Source organism: Myiozetetes cayanensis, unplaced genomic scaffold (assembly GCF_022539395.1).
Source record: "Myiozetetes cayanensis isolate MyiCay16 unplaced genomic scaffold, myiCay2020 scf21, whole genome shotgun sequence".
Lineage (NCBI taxonomy): Eukaryota > Metazoa > Chordata > Aves > Passeriformes > Tyrannidae > Myiozetetes > Myiozetetes cayanensis.
In genome coordinates this window covers 11,356,141-11,382,564 of record NW_026087423.1, presented here as the reverse complement: position 1 = coordinate 11,382,564, position 26,424 = coordinate 11,356,141, and the positions used below count along the sequence as shown (strand labels likewise).

At 41.6% G+C, this 26,424-nt stretch overlaps 1 protein-coding gene across 2 annotated transcripts in view; it reads right to left on the bottom strand.

Moving 5' to 3' along the window:
• ADGRD1 (adhesion G protein-coupled receptor D1) overlaps positions 1-26,424 on the bottom strand; it is a 131,839-nt gene that overhangs the window by 5,528 nt on the left and 99,887 nt on the right. For both annotated transcript variants that reach the window (XM_050318689.1, XM_050318688.1), the window contains 5 exons: positions 25,556-25,622; positions 24,736-24,802; positions 18,911-19,002; positions 1,399-1,525; positions 131-172 (listed from right to left, as the gene is read on the bottom strand). In XM_050318689.1, coding sequence (XP_050174646.1) covers positions 131-172; positions 1,399-1,525; positions 18,911-19,002; positions 24,736-24,802; positions 25,556-25,622 — 395 coding nt within the window. The remainder of the gene's footprint in view (positions 1-130; positions 173-1,398; positions 1,526-18,910; positions 19,003-24,735; positions 24,803-25,555; positions 25,623-26,424) is intronic.

Genomic DNA, 26,424 nt, shown 5'->3' with positions numbered 1-26,424 from the left:
CAGTCATGTATTAATTAAGAGGCAATCAGTGACAGAGCGGGCAACAATAACGAGGAGTCTGTTCTTGTTCTACACTTACTTTCTTTCAAGTTGTTAACACCAGATTTGTTAACACCATTTGGTTACATACCTCCGAGTTCAGAAGGCAGTGAAACAGGAACATGAAAAATCCCTGGAAACAGATAAAAGGGAGAAGGGTGAGGTCTGGCTGTGAAGCATCAAATCCAGTCGTGTGTGTCTTGCAGTATCATACAGAGCAGCTGTTGGGTAGCTGGAGGTCTATAAATATCACAGAGTGCACCAAACTGTGCCCTGAGTGAAACTGGAGAGACCTGCAGGGTTAGGTAACCATGAGGCTTGTCTGGAACTCCTCCTGTAAGAAAGCAGCTCCTAAACTTTCAGTACTAAAGGAAAAAAATCCGGCTGAAAATAGGCAGGAATTCTGTTTTCATGACAGCAAGAGAACTTTCTGTTTGTGCTTGCGAAGATCGAGGCAGAGGGAAATGCTCTTTGGGAAACACCAGACGGGTGTTTTCCACATTGGAAAAGCACTAGGAAAAAATTCACAGCAGAATTTTACTATCTGTGGGCTTTTTGTCCGGTGCAAAGTGAAAAAGTCTCATCCTCTTTTCCTCCCCAAATAATTTTATATTCTTTTGGGGAGTATTCAGCCAAACTTACTTCTTTTTGTTATTTTGCATGAAAATCGGAATTTCTCTTATCAGCTTATGGGCTGAACCCTGTTTCACTTTTTTTGTATCCACAGCTTGTTCCCGAGACAAAAAAAGGATTTACAGGAGTTTATTTTTTATTCCTCTTTGTAATTATTATTTGGGAAAAAACTGTAGCTCACCTACAGGTTTAGGCCTCTACTGAAGTGTCTGCTTAAAGCTATGCAGATGTTTACATTCCTTCCTGGACAGAGCTATTTTTCTGGACTGATGTACCAGGAAGATGAGGGTCTAGTTGCCAGCATGCAGGAGCCATGTGCAGCACATGGAATAGCTCCACTTCTGATCTTTCCCACAAACTTGTGTTCACTTTCACTCAGCCACAGTAATGAGGCCTTAAATTGACACTGAAAAATTGGCCTGGTATCTCCACTGAAGAATCCTGCCTGTGGTACGTGGCACAGGAAGAATGAATTTCATTTCTCAAGCTCACTGTCTCATTTATTTAATTATTGCTACTGGAAACACTAAGGAGTGGGACACAAGTTCTGTTCAGACACAAGCTGTTGCCAGCACTGTATGGTCAACACAGGCTTAAAAGACAGAGCAAGGAACACAGAAAAAAAAAATGCAGTAAACACAAGCATTTGAAAATGTTGCTAATGATCCATTTAATTGGATCTGGGCACCAGTTCTGTAGCCAAAAACTTTCCTGCCAGGTACTTACTTGTAGTGAATTGAACACAGCGAATATATACTGAAATACTAATGCGTGGGCATTGACAGCCAAAATCCCAAAGATCCATGAGCTTCCCAAGATTGGTAAGAGAACAGCGACGGCTTTAGCTGTTAGTCTGAAAGAGAGAATGAGAACAGCAAATGTGGTGAGACAGTTAAACAGATTTCAGCCTCCAAAAACAGGGCAATGTGTGTAGCTCTGCCATGAAATTCTTTGAATGGGCAAGACTTTTAATTATTTTTCATCTGTGGAAGTGGGGATAACAGAGTCTTGGTATCTCATGGGGTGAATGTAGATGGAGGGTCAATAACTGAGGGTGCAGAAGAGATGGAGACATGGTCATTGCAGTCATATCTTCAGTTTACAGTGAAGTATCATTTTGTCAGCGAGGAGTCAATTGTAAGAGTCAAAAACAGAGGGCAGAAACTGGAAAAACTAAACCCACTGTGTAGTACCTCCAAAATATGTATGCTCAGTATACAGTTGAGTCAAGACAACACAGCATTTCCCTTACAGAAAGTGGCTTGGGGTTTTTAATCACCCCAAACAGGAATAAACACATAACTCTGCCAAATGCAAATCCTCTAACACCTCAGCATTATTCTGCTACCACCCTGCCTTGTTCAGAGTTGATTCAGAGAAAAGCACATCAAATATTTAAATAGCTTGTGTTTCTTGGAGATCCCTACTGATATATGTTCACTCTGCTTAGTCTGGAGGACTTGGCAGAATGTCAATGAAAGGTAGTATGACAGCTGAAAAGTTAATAGCACTGAGAATACAAGAGGGATTTTTGGTTTTGCCTTAATGAGTTGTGTACAGGGTGTTTATTAAGTACAGGGTGTTTATTATGTACAGGGTGTCTGTTAGAGTGGAAGATTAATTGAATTGTAGAGTATCAGAGAATTAAACAATCACAGAAAGTCCTCTGCAGCAGCTGAATTCTGTGGACCAGATTTTATGTAAAGAGTAAACAAAGGGAACCACAGAGAAAACAAAGGCGTTGGGTTTAGAGTTGTGAGAGCACAGTGAGGTCTCCCGAGTGTGTTCATTGCTGCCTCCACTAAACACCAAAGAACCACTTTCCATGAGGAACTCACTTCCTTCACCTGCAAGAGGAATTAGGGGCAACCAAACTTCCCAGAGAGATCAGGACCCTGGAGCAGAGGTGTGGGCAACACCTGCATCCATTTTCTGCCCTGGCACAAACACTGCCAATATCTCTCTGCCACCAAACACCACTCAGCCACTTCTGAGCTGCTGCCACCTGTGTGCAGAAAGAACTGTAAAATCCTGCAGAGTCCTTGTGCCTTCAGGAAAATGCAGCTGTGCAGGACTTGGGGTAGACTGGGGGGAGGATACATTCAGATTCCATGATGGTTTGGATGTCCTCCCTATCCTAATCCAGCAGGGATTAGGATGCCCACTTACACTTGTAAAACTGTCTTCATTGCAAACCACCCTTTTTCCTTTTTCTCTCTTTCATTCTCACACTCTCCGTTTTTATAAATTTTTCAGTTTGGAATATAATTTTTCCCCAGCTGGTTTGTTGCCAAAAGTGTTTTCAAATATTTCTTTTCGAGTCAGAGCATAAAAGGCTTCACCTGTAATTTGTAGTTGGGGGCAGAATAGAGTCAGGCCCTCAATTTCAGTATTTTCAAAACCATTCTTACAGAGTGGATTTTCAGAGGCCTTTAACATCACAAATGTCTCCTACACTTTCAAAAATCATGTATTAATAAAGGCTGCTCACTGTTAAGCCCAGAGTTCAGCACATGTGCAGCAGAAATTCATAGCTAAAAATGAAAATGGAATACAGACATGGGATTTTCCAGGCAAAAGTATTAATGTTTCATGCACACTCATTTAGAGGAGCAGCCATGTGAGGGTGAAATTCATTTAAGACTGTCTAAGGGTCAGCTCTGCATATGATTCACTTAAATCTCATTAGGTTTTTTTCCTAATTATTGCATAACTTTCTATGCTTACATGCTCTGAATTTCATGCTACGTATGACTTTATTCATTCAAGGCATTTATGAGCTTTACTCACCAGTCAAACAACTCAGCTTTACTGTTTCTGGTGCTCTTTTATTTTCTTCCCCTTACCCCTCCCCTTCCCACTTTGAACTTTAAAAAAGAAAAATACTAACTGTAAAATGCTGTGTCAGAACACCATTAAGGCAGCAAGGTTAAAAAATCTTAGACATACTAAAGTTAATGTTCCACTAGGTACATTAATTCTGACACTCTGCACATACTTTATTTTTTTTTCTTATTCCCATTTATCTTTGCTACATGAATATTTTAGGAGATTAGTTCTAGTACACTGAGACATAGAGCACAATCAAATAGATGTTGTTTTTGGAGAAGGAATGCTTCTCCATGCATGACTTAAGCTGTGCAACCTAAAAAGAAAAGTCACCAGCATCACTTGAGCTTTAGATTGTCTATAAAATGGGTGACATGAAGAAGCAATAATCTGGGGCAGGGGCAGGTCTTACTTTGCAGATACTGAGGTTCAGCCCCACTGGGACTTCTCAAAACTTTGCTAAAGTCTTTCTTTGTCCTTGTGCCCAAATGTGTGAGAAAACAGAATGGCCATTGCTTTATAAAGGACCCCCTAAATTTCTCCTGTGTGCTCCTTCTCATGCTCTGACCTTCAAAATTAGAAGGAACCCAACAGGCTGTTTCTCACATACAGCTCCTTGTAAATCCATACATAATCCCATTCACCTGAGCACTCCCAGTGGAATCTCACTTTCAGAAGGCCAGGGTGGATGGAGCCTTTTAAATACCCTTAGATACACTATCCCATCATTTCTAAGCTGTCCACTCACCCTTTTAATTTCCAGTTGAAAAAAACCCTGTTTTTCTTTCCTTTTCCTCTTCTTACAGTTTAATTCCAATTCCTGAGAAGCAAACCCTGCTCATCAGAGATCTCTCCCTCCACATTTCTTCAACTGCCTTTTTTTTTCAGTTGCTTTTGTTTTAGCATCCCCTTCAGTGCAGGATTTTGATGTTCTCTGTATATCTTGCTCAGCCACAGACAGGGCTGTTAGCCAGCACTTTACTCCAGCTGAAATCCTGGGGTGTGCACTAATCAATCAGCAGAGGAAGGGAAGTTTTCCGAGCTGGGTAATTATCACGGCTGTGCTGAAGCCCCCGGTGTGCAAGAAGCGCAGGTTTGAACACCTCTGAGACGCATTTTCATTACCAACATCCCATAAAACCATTGCACTGTTACTGAAGTTACCAGGGACATTTTTCCAAGAGCGCAGTTGGGCCTTGCAGTTTTATTGTATTTGCAATTGGTGTGGAACAGCTCTGCTCAATTGTGATTGCTCCCTTCCCCTTAGTTAATCTCTGCCCTTTTCTGCTGTTGCCCTGAGCACGCTGTCGATATCTCACACCCAGGCACAACGACTCCACTGACAGCTTACAAGAAAGACATTTCACTGCTCACAGAAAGAAAACTTTATTACTTCTGTGAAGGGGACCCCTAATTCACAAATCAATTTTATTGGTTCTATATGGAGCACTAATCCTTTTAAGACTTCTGACATCCACTTTTCACTCGTGATGCCTGTTGAAGTAAGAACTAAATTCAGGCCCATAAGCCAAGATTATATAATCATTGGAGGAAATGCTGTCTAAAAAAACCTCAGAAATCCTTCATCACAATTCACTGAAATTGATAACTTGACAAATAAGTCTTTTAACTGAAGTTTCTCTCTTGTTTCCTGAACTCCTCACTAGTCACTTCCAGCAATATCCTTTGTGCTTCATAGAAAACAAATAAAAAATCCCCAGATCTGTAAATAACATTTCAGACTAATGCCTGGAAAAATTGAATTTAGCTTCAGTTTCCCATTTGTTGCAAGCAGCACTCACCCACTTCTGAGCTGGCAGTTGGAGAGCTGCTGGGAAGCCACATGCAGGAATTCTGGCTGTGAATGGAAATGTTTTTCATGCAAGTCCAGCACACACGTTGTCTGCTCCACCTGGCCACGCTCGAGCTGATGTCAGAGGAACAGCAGGTCCCTGACCAGGAGAGCACCCTGTGCTGCTGCTCACTTTGCTCCCTGGAGCTCCTTTTGCTACTCCAAGGAACAAAACCAGCACCAAGAGGTTTAGGTGGTGAGTTGTCACCGATGCCAAACAGGGAGATGGAAGGATATTGGTAACAACTCGTATTTTTTAGGGAAATAAATGGCAATAAAAACATAGGGCTGATCCACAGCCACTGGCACCATTAGGAATCTGGAGGAATGAGCTGCCTTGCACTCCTTAAAGAGAAAAATGGAGTCTTGGCAGAGTAATGCACTGAGGGTGGTGTGAGCTGCTCAGCAGAGCAGCCAAAGCACAGGCTCACAGTCAAATCCCTCAGGCCCATTTTGAACTTAGCAACCAATTGACTCCCCACGCTGCACAAAGTGACATCAGAAGAGGTGTGGGGGTGTTTCACTCAAAGAAATTAATCTCTGAACTCTGGTAGACACCTTGATCTAGTGGGTAGAGCTCTCATCTTAGAAAGGACAGGCATGGATTTTACTTCTGCTCCTGACACCAAGCAGTAGCTCAAGAACTCCTGCAAATATACCTGTACCTCCTTCTCCTCCTACACTCTGTCTTGGCTGTATGGACAACAAGGCTGATGGCACAAGGGATGTCTTTTAATTAGTACAGGAATGTCTTTTTATTAGTACATACACATTTCCTTGCCTAGTCTTGGGTGATTTCTAAGCTCAGCCGTAAATTTAAAAAAAAATCATAATGAAAAAAAAGAAGACAAAGCTACTTGTAATTGCAGAGGCCATTTCCCATTTTCCCAAATGTTGTTTGCACTTTCAAAATAGTGTTGTGGAACTGAATAAGAACTATAAATTTACAGTCACTTCAGATCGTTGCTTTCTCATGAGTGCCATTTATAACCTGGGAAGATCTTGATAATCAAAAGTATTGTAGCTACAAAAAAGCAATTTCGGCTGTAACAGCAACTAAATCAGACTGATTTTTATCACAAGAGTGGGAAGGGGGGTGGCATTTTCTGTACACTCTCAACCACGGACTCTCACAACAAGGCAGATGTTGCCAAAGCAGTGTCATCTCTCACAGGCCTTCCTAAAAACCTTAAAACTGTTCCTTTGGTAGGTGCAGCATTTGCCCAGAATATCAGAGGTCTGGGCTCAAATCACTCTTCTGTCTAAGGGAGTGAAGTTTCCTTTTTCCAGAAAAGTATTTTGACTCCCTGCTTGGTGCTCATTCTTGCCTATTGAACCTGTTCCACTTACATTGAATAATTAAATATTCTCTGGCTCAGAGAGAGAAGGTGAACTCCACAGATTAGTCACAAGGCAATCCCTGAGAGAGGAGAGTCCTACCTAATCCTTGCTTTATTAATATTTCTGAATTTATATTAAATATTCAGTAGAGCAGGGACTGAAATTCAAGTCTCACTTGAAATCCCCATCAACCCTGAAAAAATTAAGGCCATGATCAGAAATGGAGCTACTTTAAGAATTTTAATACTGAGAAGGCAATTCCAGGGACTGGCAGCGCTGACTTTTGACTTAAGCACCTAACCAGGGATTTAGGAATCTGTGCCTTGCTAAGGCCTCCCAAAGATCAAGCCCCATGTCTCCTCCATTGCTTCTGGATTCTAAAACTGCAAAAGAAAAAAAAAGTATACTTCCCAAAAAAGAGCAGTAAGTACTGAACCAAAACATGTTCTTCTCCTTGTCTTTAATGTAAGCTATTAAAAAAATATAAAGAATTAAAATATAATGTCCTTGCAAGCTGAATTTTCAGTGTTTATGATTTCCCTAGAGGAACTGAATTTGCTGTGGGATTTTCCCTTTTTTTCTACAGTTCCTTTCTCCAACATTATTTTGTCACTAATTCTCTCACTGCACTGCTGCTGAGACAGCATTCTCCGCTTCTCGATCCCCAAGCCCAGGGTAAGAGCTAATTTTCCACTGCCATTGAGTCGTCAAAGAAAATAAGAGCTTGTTATCACCGTGGAAGAACGTGCCATGTGCAGCCAAGGAGTGTCAATAATTGGGCTTGGGTGAGGAGACCTGCACTGAGCAGCTTTGTAACACAGCATACCCAGCTCTACACAAACTCATTCCCAAAAGGCACCCAAAAGCTTCTCTGTTCTTAGTGAAGTCACCACTTTTAAAAGGTGACTGGGACCACCTGCTAATGAATAGTCTTGCTGCATATCTGTGCTTCAATCATCAAAACAATGCGTGTCTCTGTGCTTCCTTTCATGCTCTGCTTCTCCTGAAGCATCACTTGAACCCTCAGGAAGAGCCCCAGTGGAACAGAACATGTTTTCCCTTTCCCATAGCAACTGCTAAAGGAGCATGCAGCACAAATATCTGCACTCAGACAGTCACTTCAGGTGTGCTGGGAACAATCCCAGCTGAGCAGCGACACAACCGTTTTGGGTACAACCATTTAAAATAAATTCACAGTCAGTGGTGCTCTGGACCCTCTGCATGTGTGAAAACAGGTCTGATCCTTCAGAGTTCCCCCTTCTTCTGACAGGCCCAGATCTGCACTGGGCTCAGCCCAGGAGAAGGAACTTTTTGTGACAGTTTATTCCCAGAAAACTCATTAGCTCTTCCTTTCAAGGACAAGGCAGTGGGAGTGTCTGAAAGGGGCAGATCCTGCCTGTGGGTGCCAGGTGGAGCAGGCTGGATGCCACCTACCTTTTGCCTCCAGCACTTCCACCCAATTACTTCTTCCACTACAGTCTCCATTGTTTCATTCATTTTCCAAGCTCCCAAGGCAGGATTTCTTCCACATCTCATGACAGCTTTCTGTCCCTAGGTATGCCGTCAGTGTGAGCCAGGAATCTGCATCAGCCCAGCTCTCACTGTTTCTAATTGGCTAAATCTCTGCAAGTCATCTTGAAAGAATATAATGAAAATTAGTCTTATTGCTCTATTTACAGCCATCTCAATCTCTTTTATAGTTATTGTATCATGTGGTGAAAATCTCTGTTTTCCCGGCAGTAAACTAAGATGACAGAGCCAGTGCTAATAAAGAGGGATTGTCAAATGACAGAAGTTATGAAAAGGACCTCATAGTGTTCACTTTTCCTTACATAACAGGAGGTTTGAAGGAAGCATTCACATGACTGGAATACTGATATGAAAGGGCACAGATTGTTCACAAAGGACACACAGGGGAAAAGAAAGGGTGTGTTAAAAGCATAGACCTGCTCAAAGAGCCAGAAGGTAGAGGCAGACAGACCTTGCAAAAATCTCTGTGCAAAAATAAAGTATGGCAAAAATAAAGAACAGTGTGGCAATTTTGGCTCTCCAGACCACAAGGCTAATGTGGATGGGGCCTTTCTTCCCTGAACATCTCAAGAGTTGTCCAAAGCACAGGATTAGGTGTTAATACAGAGCCAACTGATGATAACTATAATAAAACACAGTTTACATTATGATTAATTTTTTTTCCTTACTCTGGGATGTCAAATTAGAAACATCACATGCTAAAAACATGAAGTGGCCCCTACTTTGTGCTCTGTGCTGATGATGTTTGTGCTGGAGCATCATGTTGGGGTTTGGGTTTTCAAAAGTGTGGTCCTTCGGAAAGACTGGAGGCTTTTAGCTCAAAGTCAGTGGGGCCCGTGGTTTAATTAAGATGACAAAGTAACAATCACATCAAATCATGCACAGAATTTCTGTGGAGTAACGTTCTCCCCTCCCCGAGGAGCTAACTCTGAAAATGATCTCTTGAACTGAACAGTCTCAGTGACCCTTAATTATGCAACGATATCAACAGAACCATCACTCTCCCGTTTCCACGGCAACGGCCCCAGCGAGCAGCAAAGCTGTCAAGGTCAGGCACATGAACTGAGAAAGAAAAGCAATTTTCTGTGTAATGGTTCACACGAGCTCTAACTGCAGCAGTGGCAAAGAAACAGCCACGTCCTTGCTTCATCATCTGTCTCAAATGTACATATGGGGGGAAAAGAAAGGATTGCTGGAGCACAGCTACAGTCACTGCCTCCCTGTCTGGGCTCTGCCAGCGGCTGCTGCTCTGGAGGACAACTCAAACTGCCAAAAGCATCCAGCTTGATGCAATGATGCAACGTGAGGAACCTGATTCCTCATTGAACTGGCATTAAAGAAGCCAGGCAACTCATGGCTTTATAGTGTTTATGAAAATTAATGCCATAGTTGGTGCTGTTTCACTTACCAGTGCTTCTATCTGAGCCTCTCTGGGCTTTTTGGAACCATCTCAAGCCCTTTGCTTTACTAAGATGTTGCTGCACTGGGTATGGTTGGGTTCCATAACCACAATGAAAATGAAAAATATTTATTTATTTTCAGGGTTGCTGATTCTCTCATTCTGCACTGTGGGCTCAGACAATAACTCCTGAAATGTTTCTTTATGCAGCTCCACACATATTTATATCTGTCTCATTGCTGCTTACTTTTTTGAACAAGTGATCTGAGTCATTACTACATCCCCTCACATGAGGACACCCAAAGCTGCTTTGCTCTGCTACTGTATTCCTATATTCCCCAGTTTCTAATATAATAGTTAAATGCCATTATTAAAAGGCAGCTAACTTGGGAGGGCAACTGGAGAAGCTACAGGAGATACTGGGGGTAATTATTGTAATCACCTGTATTTTTCATTTATTTCATTTTATTTTGAGAGACCATTATTGGGAAAAATATGTAGATCACATTTAGCTCAGAGCTGTGTCAGCCTGGGCAGTGATTTACAAGTTGCCCAGGGCTCTGCACAAAGGTGCATGCTTAAATCAGCATTTACTTTCTGCAGCACCATAACTATAATATTTGTTCTTATTATTCTGCATAAAGCTGACACAGAGTTCCAGGATTATAAATTGGACCAAGGATGTAAATGAGCAGTTCTAGCAAGCCCTTGAAGTTATTGCTGTTCAGAGGGAGTTGTGCCATTTCGTGATGAAGGACCAGCATTTAATTGTTACTCTGGTACCAGGCAGAAAGCTGTGACTCAGAGCACCATCCTCCTCCTCCTCCTGGCATTTTCAAGGCTTCAAATCAGATAGTAAAAAATTGGAAACTAAATACAACTAGGACATTTAAAAAAACCCCAAATTAATGTGAACTTCAAAGCTAGAGATTTTCAAAACCTGAAACTTTCTGTTGTTATAATTCTAAGGTAAAGAAGACAAGCTATTCCTTAGACAAGGCTGGCAGCAGGGAGGAAGGCAGTGGGGTGACACCACACCTGCACTGTTCTCAGATGCCTCAATATCATATAGTTAAAAACACCCTTGACCCAGCTCCTCTCTAGCTGGCACCTTGTATGCAGCAAAAGACACATCAGGAATGATCCAACCTTAGGCATGGGGCCAGCAGAGAGTTTTTTCCTCATTACATGCTGCATAAGTCCTGATTTGTCTTAAGAAGACCCCATCTGAACACAGTGTACCCTCACATTCCTGCAGAGAACAGATTACACCTGCAGAGACTGCTCCTGGAATCTATCAGGGACTGATAGGTTGGAATCAAGACATTGATTCAACCACAGATCAATAATTACAACAGAGGTTTCTAGACATTCCCATCTAGACAGGATGATAAATATCTGAAGGGTGGCTTGGTATGGCCCCTTCTCTCACACTCTTCGCTCCCATCACTGATTCCATTGCTATCACAGCAAAGTTTCATCACAGGGATTTAATAACCAAGTTTTAATAAAACTTATTCTATCCTTACATTCAGATGTGAAAATAAACATGCCTAAGCATCTCTAATAAAAATTATTATACCTTTATACTCAGCAAATCCAGCACCTCTTAACTATCAAGTTTTCCAAATATATTTTGTACCTGTGTGTTTTGTCTGACTACCCTTGCTAACACAGAAAGAAATAGGCACATGAGCATCAACTGCTTGTTCCTTTGGAGCCAAAATCAACAGGCCCTGCAGCAGCAAATCCAGCTTGAGGAGTAATGACAGACTGAAAACTATTCCTACAGAAGGCAAGTTTGGCTCAGAAGGAGACAACCAAGGTAAAAATAAACTGTGGAAAGGCTCACAGTGTCATCTTGTCCAGCTCAGCCGTGAGACAGGGTCGGTTGTTGCTCCTGGCACCAGAATTAGCCTTGACAGAGAGCTGTACAACCACTTCTGAGAGCTCTGCAAAGGCAGCAGCTCTCCAGATGATCAGCTCCATTACTTTGCAACTCCCCTCCCACTACAGGAAGCTCAAAGATACTTGATTTTTTCCCATCAGTTTAAGCCTGTTACTATTTGTCCTTGTTTCTCTGGTTTTGCAGAGCAGCCTCCTCTCTACAGCTACGCTTTACATACTTTTAATCTTTTAATACTCCTCCCAAAATGTGCCTGAAATGCGCCTGAACAATCACAACATGGCCTGGAGCCTTCCTCCAGTGCTGAGACTCTCAGCATCTGCAGTGAAGAAACCACTACCATTACTGTCATTATGATCTCTAAAAGATTAGCACTTCCTCATTAATGCCCTCATTGGCAACATTCAAACCCATGTTATTTCCAGTCTAAAACTCTGAGTCTAATAAGGAGATACCCGAATTGCATTTGTATTTGTCATATTCAATGAGCCAAAAATTTAATTAGGTTGAAAACATTATCATTGGCAGCAGCACTTCAGCTCGCTAATTGTCACTGCTTAATACTTCCATTTTAATTATTTCCTTTATTGTCAGTCAACTGCCCCCCTTCCAGCAGTTTCTGTGAGGTACATCCCTCGTGCTGTTTGAAGCCCTGTTCAATGAACACGATTCCTCACACACAGTGAGAAATTGTCAAGAAAAGGAATTGCTGGAAGCAGGTTTGGCTTGTCACACTGCTCTGTCTGATGGATGGCTCTCCTTCAGCAAATGGAAAAACTTCTTTTCTTTCTCAGCAGAGCACACAAAAAAGCAGGTGCTTTGTGTCTCTCGGGGTTGCCCTGCAAGAATCTGCCACCCAGAAAGGCACAGAAAGGGTTTTCCAGTGCTACGGATTTTGATTCCCCCTAGACTTTTCAGAAGAGTTTTGCAGATTGGAACTTGCTCCTCACCCCTTGTGGAATGATGGGGAAAACAACAACAACAACAAAAAAGAGGAAAAATTCTCTAATGGCCTCTCAAAGGGGTGGAATTTAGTTGTGGAGGGAGATTACAGTATCTCCTTTGGCAGGAGAGCTCTCAAGAGCTTCAAGCAAGAGCCGTGATTGACAAGTACGTTTGGTGAAAATGAACAGCTGGGAATAATCCTTAGAACGAGGAGTCGCTGGACACCAAATGACGTGAAACAGGAGTGGGATCTCAGGAGCAAAACACAACAAATACACGATAGCTTGCAGAAAAATGGCTGATGTTGAATCACCAAAGCTATCAGCGCTAACTGCCAGCGCCAGTATCCGAGGCAGAAGGTGCCTGGTGTGTTTATAAACAAAGGAAAACACCGATGCAGAGTCATGGCACGGAACGGATCAGTGATTAAATGGATGAGCAATTCGCCTCAGCACGCTGGGTGTGCTGCAGGGATGTAATAGATGGCTTTGCAAAGTGCTTTGGAACGGCCAATTACACGCTTAAACCGTACAGATTGTCTGCAGCACCACGAGCTGGTGGAGGACAACTCTCTCAGATTTGCACCTGGAAAAGGGAAATGCTTTCTATACAGCTGATTTTTATCTTCTTTTTTTTTTTTTTTTCTTCCCCAAATAACCAAAGTAAGGAATGGATTTGCATTAAACCTACATGTTCCATTTCCAGTTTCATGCAAAGGGGGTTATGATAAAAAATGGAGGATGAATGAACACAGCAGTTTACATGACTTGAGTGCTGAGCTTTCCTTGAAGAAGTCCTGTTTTGCTCCCGTGCGTTGCAGCTACTGCCATTTGTTCCAATTTTCAGTCATTAATTTAACTAAAAAGAAGAAGTATTTTTCCAGTGGAGAACTGTTTTACTATTTTACTGAGTGGAGCTATGAGGGACGAAGAAAACAAGTAAAATGAAAGAAAGAAGGGAGTAAAAGGCTAAGAAATATTTCTAATTTTGCCGTAATTGCTTTCTCCGTGGATGATTATGATAGCTATCACTTCTGGTTCACCAAGTGCTGAAGCGTACACTTGACAAAAGAGACAGAGATTTTTCCAACTCATTGGACCATTTCAGAGCAAGCAGTGAGAAAGTATTCAATAAGAGTTGGACTTGGCAGTTTATTCAAGAGAAGTTAATGAAACTGTCTCTGCTGGACAACACCACGCAGAAGTGAACTGGCTGGGAAATCACAGGCTGAGTAGAACTAAAACTGCTTCCTGCAACAGAGACATGCTTTGTATTTCTTCCTCTATTATGATTAGTATTAGTGCAAAACTAAGATATTTGGGGATTTTGTTATATTTTAACCCTTGTAATCCAGGAGCCAGGCAACTCAGCTAGTCAAATAATTACCTGTGATAGGCATAATCAAGGAAGGGCTCTCCCCAAGGGGAATCAAATGTGCACATTTTTAACACACTGTCACAGCAGGGGTTTTTCTCTCACTGTAACAGAGAACCTTTGCAAGCAAACACAGCAATGAGACTTTGAAAGGGTAGAGCAGCGAGAAACAAAACTATTTAGGTCCTAATAAGAGATAATGAATGCACTGTTAGAGTTAAGTCTGTGGATGCAGCAGAAATAAGTAAGAAAAAGGGTTCAAATGGCCCATAACTCAGAAATGTAATCATGTGCCTCTTTGAGAACATGAGCAATTCCATTAAACTAAGCTGCTTTAATTGCATTAAGCCTAGAGAGGCTACTCATATGCTTAAACTCAAACACATGATTAGTTATTTCCCTAAAAAAAGAACAGATAATTCAAACAAATGCTGTATGTATGCATTTAAATGTTTCAAGGTATCAGATTCAGTATTCTATGAACTAAAACATTCAAATTAGCTTTTTGGCAGAAAATCTGTTCCCTGGACGCAAAACATTCTCCTAAGGACACATTTGAACTACTACTTGAAATTATTTTGCTGAGAATCAATAGCTAATCTTGTAATAAGAGGTTCAAGAACAATCAATCACAACTAAGTGAAAAGTTCATGTTCTACATACGTGTTTGATATGCTTCAAAAACAACAAAAAGCACGTTCTTAAGTAAATTCAAGTAATAAATAGGAGCTGATAATTCTTTGCTCAGCTCTTACCAGTAAACTGCTCTTGCAGAATTAAAGATTCAGACACTAAAAAGTGATTATTTTTATACACATACAAAAATTACTACAACACACAAATACTTACTGTTCAGACTGTCACAGGAGTCTATTATGCATTAATTAATGTCTCTGATCATATACTGATTAATTATATTCATCTTGCCATAAGTTATTGCACTTTATGCATCATAAAAACTTGCTCTTTTATGCTGCTCCTTCAATTTACCCTATACTTTGTTTTGGGGGCACTATTATTGCTTACATTAAACAAACAAATGACCACACGAGTAGGTCTGAAACTAAAACAAAATGTTCAGCAAGATGCTCTTGATGTCTCCACTCTGACAAGCAACATCTGAACTTGAAGAGGTCAACCAGCCAATAAAGAACTGCATTTCATTCTGTGAGAAATGTGAATGGGGAGGAAGAATAATAAAGTGGTCTCATGACAAAAAAAAAAAAAAAAGAAAAAGAAAAAAAGGAAAAAAAAAAAAAGAAAAAGGAATTTTGTCCACAACTTCCTTTTCTGTTTTGGCTTTTAAACGTGAAGTTTGACAGATGCTGCCTTCAGATTGGAGCACTGGCTCACCCCGATGCATATTCTGTAGTCATGTTTGAGTCAGTATTTGAGAGGACCTGTTGCCATATGGAAAATCAGGAACAATTACTCTAAATAATTACATCAGTTTATTGCTGTCTGTTGCCAAGAGAAACAAGCCTTGTTGGTGATAACCAACTTGCGTTGCCAAGTAACTTAATCTATCAGGAAACTAAATATGCTCCAGGCCCAGCACTTCTCCAGCAATAAATACCCTTTCTAACTGATATCATGATGACTCAAAGTGCATCTTTGACGATTTCCTGAGGTAATCTCTGCTCGGTTATGGGCTGATGGCCTTGGAGGTGTGAGTTATCACACCAGGCTTGAGACCTGCAGAGATGGTATCTGAGCACAAATCAGTCAGCCTGGGCTTCCCTCAGCCACTGGGGAGAAATCAGAACTTTAAAGGCAAGTGAGATGAACACTGAACAGACAAGTTGAACCACCATTTCTCCACAGATCAGGAGTCCCAGTGGAGGTGGTGTCAGCTTTGCTGAGCTCTGGAGTTTAGGGGAGACGAAGCCACGTGAAGTCCTCTCCCACCCAGGCTGCCAGCAGCAATGGAAGCCAGTCTTTGTCAGCGTGATTAAACCTTTCCTTTGGCAGCAGAGCCTGGCAAGAGGTGAGCCTGATGAGGAGCCAGTTCCATAAAACCTCTAGGCTGGGACTTTCAGACTACAACTGCCCAGGTTTGAGAGCAGCAACACCTGCAAGTGTGAGACCTCTCGGTCAGGTGCTTACGGGCAGATGTGTTTGCCCGAGTCACCAGGGAAATGGAAGGTGGCACTGGCACCTTCCTGATGCTCCTGCCACAGTCACTTTGGGCATTCCTCAGCCAGTTTGCCAGGTGTTCCAGTTCACTGTCAGTTGTAAATGTCTAACCCTGCTGTTTAACTGCTGTCATTCAAACCAGTCAGACAACAACTCACCGTTTCTCACCGCGCTTTCCAACTGAATTTCTTTTCAGCCTGAAAAGACAGCACGGAAATTCCTCCTTTTTTCTCTCTCAGCTGGATTGAGCAGGTTTCCCCTCCACAGCTCCTAGCGCTGCAGTTCTCATTTTCTGTCTCTGAGACCACAAACACAGCCCTGAAGGAACCACTTCTGCCTCGTGTCCCACTCGAGCGCTGCCAACAACCGCGACGTGGTGACAAAGTGCTTTGCTGCCTCACCAAAGTCACGCCGTGCCATCTGAATTGAGCTCAGTGTTTGTGAGAGGGGGCTGATAAACTCCTCCTAACACACTGCAGCTTTGCCCTCAGCTAATCTCAATGAACTGCAGCGCTCACACGGGTGCCTGGCAGGCCCTTTGTTTGAGGCTGACGTTACACGAAGCGTTTTGCAGTCTGCAGTGATTCCTCCCTGAGCCAATTGAACTTGTTGATTCAAAAACTACCTTGCAGTCCTTGCTGGCAGCGACCTGACAGGAACTACAGAGCTTATTGTGTTTGATTTCTCCATGTTCTGTCACCGATTCCTTTGGCTGTGCTCATCCACCCTCACCCGTTAACAACCTGTAATCAGCACCCAGGATCCTTTAGTGCTTGGAGCCACGGGGGGGTTTTTTCACTACAAAAAGCCCTTCCCTTTGCAGTTGTCAGAGTAGAACCTTCTTTTGTTTTGTTCTCTTCTTTTTTTTGGAAAATGATAACACAGGTAGAATGATTTCACACTAGACATATAAACCCCTTCACCTGTATAAGGAATACTGATGACAAGAGGATGAAACTCGGTGCTACAAAGGCTTTACAATTATCTTTTTTTTCCCAACAGTGCAGTTACTTTCTCCATGACATCCCCTGTACACAAAACTCTAATTCATCATGCCTCACTGCTGTGCTGAATCAGGGTATAAATACTCTCCAGAATCTGATTTGAACCGATATTAATGCCCTCCTTATTTAAAACTTCTTTTAAAGACCCATTTCTGTAATGATATCTACAGAAGAAGAGCTATTCTGTACATTCTGTTTACCCTCTATTATATCTTAGTGACTTAATTTAGTTCTGCGAGGAAAGATGTTCTATCAGAGCATATTTCCCCATAATAATTTAATAATTTAACGTTTCCAGATGCATCATCCCATTGATTATCATTTTTCTCCACCACTGTCACCTTTGTCAGGTCAAATCCTAAAAGTGTAATGTAAAAATTACTTGACACAAAGAGAATCTCTTAGGCAGAGTGTCTGGAGAAGTCACATTTTCAGTACAGAGCTACACCATTCCAAATCTACAGCTGACAGTATTTGAACTAAGGACATTCACTCCTCACTGAATGGATTACATCTGATTCCTAGACCAATCATTCATGCATGGATTTACTTATGTGCACACACATAGTTTCCTTTGATAAAAATTAATATATATTAGTCTGCAGGGTACAGTGTGTATTGAATCAATGCCTCGTAATACAAATAAAATATCTAAGTAAATAGAGCAATCTGTGTAGCTTCTCTTCTACTTACAGAGTTCTTTCTTTGTCTTCATACCTCTAATAATGCACAGAAATTGGCATTGACAATATACAGTTATTTGCTTCCTAGGGTTCTATATTTCCTTTGTACTTCTGAAGGTCACAGGGACTCAGCCAAACCTGAAACAGTCATTTTGATTCCCAATTTTTTCATTTCACTACCAGGTAATTGTCTTATAGATTTTCGTGTAGATTATTTACTGTTTTTCTTTTCCTGTTGGATAAGTATACAATAACTAAACTAACTTCAATTAGGTAACTGTCACCAATATTTAAAACTTAATGACACTTTCAAAATTACATAAGTAATCCAAGCATAAAAATTATTCTTTATGGTACCATTTCAGAACAGTGGCACCAAATCCCTATCGTGCAATAGCCTGTGTCTCAGAAACATTAAACACAAACCATCATCACATTTTTCTTCTATGTAAGTTCTATATTCCTTTAGTTATATACAGTGTCCTTTCTATATTTGGACTAAAGCATCCTTAGGAGATACAAAATGGAATATTCAGCATCTTAATTTAACCTTGCTATATTAAATTATCTTCTTAGCTACTCATATGTAATCTTATATATTTTAGAAATATCAGAATTTGTCCTTGTGTATTCAGCAGTAGCTTTGTGCCTGCCTTACATTTCCCCTCCAGACTATTCTGAAAGATGATTCACTCTCAGAGGCCACCATCCCCAGAGGCTCATGGCACTGTGATGTAAAGACCTGCTTGGATTTAAGCACACATTTAAATCCAGCATAAGTCTGTGTGCTTTGCAGTATCAAGAGTGTCTTAAAGATAAGCATATGCCTAAATATTATGCTGAGCTGGGGCTAGAAATAAGGTCTATCCTCTGAAGGAGCAGAATAGTTCCAATATCCCAGTACAGATTAAGGATGCTGTGTGAGATTTAGCTTTGAATAGAGCAGGAAGAGGAAAGTATCCCTTAATAAAAGGGAAAAACATGAATCAGCGAATGCTGGAGACTGTAATAAGCAAGAAAACACTTTAGCTCCTGCTGAGCCACAGGTTTCATCCTGTGCAGCATTTAGCTTTAATAAAATATAGTTTAACTGGCTGCATTCAAGAGAATGAGAAGCTACCTTTAACATGATTTGTTTTTTTATTGAAGAGGAGTGATGTCCATGTTCTGGGAGAAGTCCATGATTTAACATTGCTTGGATGAGATTGTTACAATACAATTTGAATGAGAAAAACTTACTTGAAGGCATTAGCATCTCCATGGACCTTGTAGTTGTCTGCACTGATTCTGGAGATGACTCTGGTGACAGCGATGAGGATGCCAATATTGACCTGCAGAAGAGGAAGGAATGAGACTTGGTAAGGAAAGCAAGTTCTGACTGTGTCAAAGATGAAGGCTGCCCTAGGAGGGGATTGTACAAATACAACAGAAAACAGAAACTTTGTATTTATTTGGCAAAAGAGATTTTTGGTGTTGGACTATTATAGTTTGCCCCTGGTCAATGATTTCTTTCCCCCCACAGTGGGTAATTCTTGCTTGTGTTCTCTTTCCCTCAGGAGCAGTCCTTGGGAAAAGTCTGGACTGATACATTGCTGCACAGCCAAAGAAATACTCAGGATCCCTCCTGTACAAATCAATCCCTTAACAGCCTTCTGCCAGCTGCCAAAACAGACAAGAACTTCACCAGCCAGGCACGTGCCTTCTTCATCCTCTTTGGTGTTGTGCTTGCCTGTGCACAGACTCCAGGGTGCACAACTCCCTTTTCTTACCAAAGTCTGCTTGCAATTTAAGCACAAGACTATTTTAAAACAGCAATGAGAAAAATACGTAAAGCCTGAACCCTGCTCTTCAAAGGCCCTGCTCTTTTTGATGTCGGGTCCAGTAGAAACATCAATCAAATGAAAAGAATTCCCAGCAGAAAAGTAGGAAATCTTGAATAGACTAACACTGAAAATGCCCAACAAAAGAAAGTTTGTGCTGGAGTCACAGGTGAAGGAAGAAGGAAATCACTCAAAGGAAACGTGGTAAAGATTGTCTTGCTGTGCAAAGACCTTGGGTTTAAAGGAAAAAGAAGAGTCAAGAATGTGAAGGTGAAAGACATATTTCCCCCTTCCTGCTCAAATTTATACCTCAGCTACAAAGCACCAAGTTAAGGATAAAACTATCCTGAACTACAGAACAAAAAGAAAGAGAAGACTTCAAAAAAAAAAAACAGCAAAAGACAAACTGGACAAATTAGGTGGTTTTCTAACACAGAAGTTGTTCAGTGTTTATAGCTGAATTTGAATTTTTTAATATAAAAGAAATTAAATATAAAATCAATTTCCTAGGCAATCTGGATGGTGTAAAGTGGATTTCAAAGGCCTTGGTGCAGTCAGTGTGACTATACCCTTTCCAGGGTGCACTGGTAATATGTCTAAAAGATGAGAAGGGAATATTGTGATCTCACTGCTGATGTAGAAAAAGGTCCTCAAGTTCTGAAGTTCTGTATTTAAATTTCCTGAACCACTTAAAAATTTTTGCTTAGGTATTTTGAGAAATCAAAGTAATCTCATCCAGCTTAAATAAACAGATTAGCTACAAATGCCTGCCTCTGTTAATGCTTCAGTAAGTAAAGCATGGAGTTATTTCCACTGCCCTTACAATGGGAAACCAAAATACAGCCTCTGAGTTGTTCTTCCAGTGATTTTTTTGGCATCTGACATAAATGCTTTGCCAATGATTTGAATAGGAGAATGTTAAGTTGATGAAACACTCATTATTCTTTAACCTATATCAGAATGTTCAAACTAGGAGAATAAATATTTAGATAAGGCCACTGTATACAGTTCCTACCTCTTCCTTTCCTGAAAGGCCAGATAGCCTGACAATGGCAGTTGTTTTGCCTTAAAATTAGACAGGAACTTTAGAATGGTTTGGCTTCCAGGTACTGGCCACACTCTACTTTAAAAAAATATAACTAATAGCATTAGTGCTTGTTCACTAATTCACAAGACTCCTTTCAAGGCGTCTTGTCCAAGCCCAGGCACTCACAGCTCTCTGCAGAGTCAGCAGGAGCTGCCAGTTCCCATCACTGGAGGTTTGATCCAAAGCCCACTGGAGCCCACGGAAAGGGCCCGATGACATCAGGGAGCTCTGGCTCGCTCCAGTGGCAGCTTCATCTGACCAAAAACTGTCAGATCGGGCAGGGAGTTAAATGAGCAAAAAGAACCTCTTTCAAAACCTCTTCTCGTCCAAGTTTTGCCAGACCAGATGCAGTGAGACAAATTCTTTGCCTCTCTCCGGTTGCTTTGGAGGGGTTTCACCAAGATTTCCTCCAAGTCACATGAGAGTTTTGTTTCTTGTTAAATACAGGGCAGAAATCCCATGTGTAAAACCCTCTGATGTGGTGTGTCCCATCCTAGCCAAGAAAAGGCTTGGCAGTACAAGGGAACTAAAAAAAAAATCAACCTCAACATATTGCCTTAATTAAATCCATTGACCAGCTTTCCTCTAAAACCACAAACTATTTTAGGCTCCACTTCAGTTTTGGGCAATGGTACAGGGAGTTTAAGTGACTCTTCCAATTGAGGTTTAACTTACTCTCTGATGGTGTGAGTGAACTTGATCTTTACCATGACATCACTGGTCACACACATCAACACTGCAGCCCATTGCTGGGGCACAGCAGAAACCATTACTGGGCAATAAGCACTTCCAAACACAGCCAGTCGATTGAATTAGATGGATGTTAAAATTTGGGAGAGTGGTTTTGGAAAGCCTGATGCTACTTTTAGCTATCCCAGAGCAGCTGCAGATGGAATAGACTAAACTGAGTTATTTTTGCAAATTAATTTGGGTTAATGCATGTAGTGTCACAACAGTTAGACCTGAATATCAGAGCAAAGCTTTGAGGTTGGAAAGGAAATACAGAAGAAAACAAATAAAGGAGCCCGACTTCCACACTTTCCTAATATTAATCCTTAATATTGAATCTGTGCCCTTGTTCAAAAAAATCTTGCATGCTTTACTGTCGGTTAAGTAAGAAGAACTTTAACTTAATGAAGGAATTTAATCTTAAAAGAGTAAAAGTGCTCATAGCTGAGTGCTAATAAGAAAAAAATGAGAAGCTTAGCAAATGAGGTCTAATCCACCACAGCATTTAAGTAGGTACTTGATTTCAACCAAACTGAGCAATCCTGCTGTCTCAGGGCCTTTAGACACTATGGGTTCAACTCTGCCACCTTTTCCCATGATGAGTGATGCCTAATAAGGAACACAAATTGTCACTTTTCAATCAGTGGGAGTTAGACTCACAGTCTAACTGTCCATCATAAGGAAATTATCCTAATTCTGCACTGGTAGGAATAAACACCACAAGGAACTTACTAAACCTTTTATGATCAACAGGTATAGGGGAGATAATACTATTTTATAAATTGAGTATTCATGGGCAAGTACCAGCTGAAGACAGTGATGGTAACCTCAGCCCAGGACCCAAATTCCACAGGGCCCCATCTGAAGACTCTGGTCATAAAGCTGATGGCCCCACAGCACAGAACTGTCAGCAATATGCTGATGAAAATCATTTAGCCCCATAAAAATGCTGTTTATCCGAAAGGCTTGTTAAAAAAAAACCACCAGGAAAATCACTACTCACAGGGAAAACAATAGAAAGGCCTTGCCACTACAGCCCAGCATCTCCCCCTGCAATGGATTGTTCAGTCTGCAGTTCACCCACTGCTCCATGAACACAGATGCTTTCCACAGAATTTCCTTAATTCTGCCATATCTATGGAAACACACCAAGGCAGCAGATGGCTGATAACAAGCAAAAGCCTTCTGCCAGAAGTTCTAATGTCTTGTATCAAAAATTCAGGTGCTTTCTCAAGTGTTTTCTTTTTTTTCCCCACATGTCCCAGGCCGACTTTGGCTGAGCTTAGTTTGGCTTGCAAACTAATTGCAAGAATTTTTTTGTGAAGCTGCCTTAAGAGGATGATATAGAGGCCCCTGTGTTGTGGTTTGGAGGGTGGGGGAGAGTGATCTTTGAGATGTAGGTGGAAGCCAAAAGACCTCCACATAGAAGGAACTATTTCCTTCGTCTCATCCCTTGACTCAATCCCAAGGGAAGAGCAGGTTGGGAATGGGAATCCATACAGGGTTGGGAGGTTCTGTGAATTACTGCCCAGAAAAGTATGTGTGAGTGCTTTTTCCCAGTCACACTCCACACACATCACTCTGTTTTAAGGCTCCATGATGTCTGTATTGCCTGTGAGGATGTGGCAGGACAGAAGTGAACTGTGCCTGCCTTGTCTCGAGGGAGTGGGAGTTAAAAAGAGCAGTCCCCCTGTTTTCCTCACAGCATAATCCTTTTTCTTGGCAGAGAGGAACTGTGGATGGAACCAGTCAAAACCTGCTTTTTGAGGAGTATTTTCAGAGTTAAACACCAGTTCATGCAACTGGTGGCTCATTTGTTATTTAAAGAGCACAGGCACACACACACACACACAAAATAGTGTTTAGCCTTGTTATTTCCCTATAGGCACTAACACATTTTTCAGCTGGAATATTCAATGCCCAGAGAGGGTAATTTGTCAGCCAGCTTGCTGCTATTTTGGGCAGAGCTGGGTTCAGACTATTTAACAAATTGCTCTACGTGAATCAACCTTGTGAGCTCACTCTTTCTGAAAATATTTGTATCCCTACAAGAATATAATTAGGGCTGCACAAATGTTATATATCATAAGTTAGAGCCAGACAGCTAAACTCTTACTTTCACTGGCAAGCACCTATGCATGCAAATTGTTGAAGGCTGTGCTTGCTCAGGTGAGTAAGCATTTCACTACCTGGTGTGTTTTGTTTAACACCATCTTTGGACAGCAGCTTGGAAAGGTTTGATGTTATTTGCTGCATCTCATTTCCTCCCTCGATGCTGAACAATGACTAAAAGCAAGTGCTAATGCGAGCAGGAGACATATGAATATTGCACTACTTTAATTGCTCCCCAATCATCAGTATCTATATATCTTCAAATACAAACTCACATTCAGAAGGTTCAAGTTACAAGTCAACAAGGAATTAAGTTTGTTGGGACAAAATCCAGAGCTGTTTAGCCAGTTCTAACCTAGTGATCAACATTTGTTATTTACATGTATATGCTTTCACCGAGGTAAAAGAAATTCTGTCCTTACTGTTTAGGGACTTTCAAGTGCTGCCATTAATAATTTGATTAAAATGCTAACATGAGACAATTTCTGTCACATCAGTATGGCAACCATTTGCACTGGATTTTTTAATATACCTTTATCTAACCTAGTTTTTCAGGGGCTGTATCGTGGGTGGAAGGTGCTGGGCTGGGCTGCCTGGAAGAGATGCTGACTTCACTGTCTCCCAGGCAAATGTTAGGATGTCCACTCACCCACAGCATAAAATCCCCTGTGATGGTAAAGGTCAGCCAAGGAGCCATCTTCTGCTTGCCAAATAGTTACAGGGATATGCAATGGTAAACATTAGTTTTATTTATTTATTTATTTGTCCTTCCTTCCTTTGGCTTGTGAGCAGGATTTGTGAGGGGGGGTTTTCTGCGAGATGAAATCTGGGGATGTTCATCTTCACTGGGGACACTCACAAAAGCTTCAAACACCAGTGGGATGGAATTAGGCTTTCAGCTCTTACTGGTGTATATGAAACACAAACCACAGAGCCTGTTCTTTTGGGGGTTCTTTCTGTCCTTTGGGGTTCTTTCTGAGAACTGTTAAAACTCCCAAGTTTCCTTGGCTCTACACAATTATTAATGACACCAACGGGGCTGCCTCAGTATTTTAGGTCCCATCTTTCTCTTGCAACAGTGAAATTAACAGTGTGAGAATTAATATGCATAAATTAATACCCAACCATGTGCAATGAAAAAAAAAACCAAACAAACAAACACAAAAATGGAGGAGGAACCAAGCAATTCTGGAACATTCATGACTGCTGTTTCAGTGGGCTGGCACAAGGATTGACCCCAGGCCTTCAGCCAGTGCTGCTGTGTGGCTGACAGGGACATGCAACAAGAAAACAGCAGCTGCTGTGGTTTTACCTACCAGAATGACAAACATCGCCGGCGCCACAAAAGCCCAGATTGCTCCATTCTCCAGTGAAAGCCAGCAGCTGCAGGGAGAAACGAGAACCATTTCAGATGAAACACACAGCCATTTAATTAGCAATGTTCTTAATTTAAAATAGCAGTCAGAAGAGAGCGCAAAAAGACGGGTGAATTTTAAAAGCACGAGACACGATAGAGCTCCTTCTCCCCCTCTCCTCGCACTCAGGGAATCCAAGGCAGGATCTCATTTGGATTTGTGTCTTGCAGGGAGTCAGTGGCAGCTCTGCCCCAGCCAAGGCACCACACACAAAAAATAATGTTTGCTCCAAAGCTTCCGCTTACATTTTGGTAGGATTAAATCCTATCTTGTTCTTTCAGTTAAATTCACCCTTCTTTTCCTAAATTAGAGAGGACCTTAATTTTCCAAATGTTGGACATTACCCATTCTAGATCTTGAGATGTGTAACTGCAGTTTTCTTCAAAGGATTGAATATCTTTCATCAAAGATTACCCTGAGCAGGGGGTGAGCAGGGAGCTCACTGAGGAGGCCTCGTGCCTCTGCAGTGAAAGATAAAACAGGCAAAACGTCTCAGGAGCTTTTTGTGCATCATCTCAGCAGTGAAGAGCAAATCTGAGGTTTCCATGCCTAAGAAAATCCCAGAATATGTCTAAGAAACAGCCATGCTTTTGCAAGTTATCTCCCCTGCTCCTCAGGAGGATCCTGCAGCTCCACAGCCCTGTTAACACATCTACGAGTTTCCTCCACGTCACATTTTCCATCCTTATTGCACCTGGAGTGGGGGTATTTTCGTACTCACTTGCCACTTTCTCCATAGCTGTGTAGGGATGATGATGCAGAAATGACACAAATCACCAGTGGGCAGCCTGCAGAAAGGCAAAGGCAGTGGCAGTATTAGGAACAAAAGCACATCTTCCAGTAAACCTGGCAAGTTCTGTTAAATTCTGTATTAGCAGGACAGCTCAGAGTCATTTTCAAATTAAGTCTACTTGACATCCTCCTGCAGCTCTGTAATCCAACTTGCTTTAGTCAATTGATGTCAGAAAAAGAGAATGACTTTTCAATAAAACACTAGTTTAACAGTTAGATTGCATTAGTCCAAATTTCCTTGAAAAATCATAGTCCTCTTTCAGCCTGGTTTTTGTTTGTGCAATTTCTGCCTCTTGCTGTTCAGGCAGCGCTACCACTTGAAGCAAAAATCGGACTTATTTTAACCACTTTCCCCCAGGTAAGTGTGGTTTTGTTCAAGAACTCCAAACAGCTTAGAAGAGGAAGCAGAGTTTCCCTCAGGGATGCACAAGCAGCAGGTGAGAGAGGACAGGAACAGCGACATTCAGTTATCCAGAGCATCACACCCAGCAGCGAGAGGCAGAAGCCAGTTCAGATCCCCCTCAGATGGCCAAACAAGACTTATTTTAACATAAATATGTAATAGCTCTACAAGATTTCCGTGTCTCCAGCAGGCTCTGTTTCCAGGTGGGGTTTGGCACTTGCGGAGTGCTGTGCCCTGGGAGGTGGGGGAATGTTTTCCAGGCTGATGTGGGAATTCCACCGAGGCAGAGAGCTGTGGTGCTGCTGCCAGGGAGCTGTGTGGCTCCAGCCCCAGCACTGCCACGTCCTGTTGTGCCACTTCAGAGCAGAATTCCAGGCCAGGAAGTGGGAAGGAAG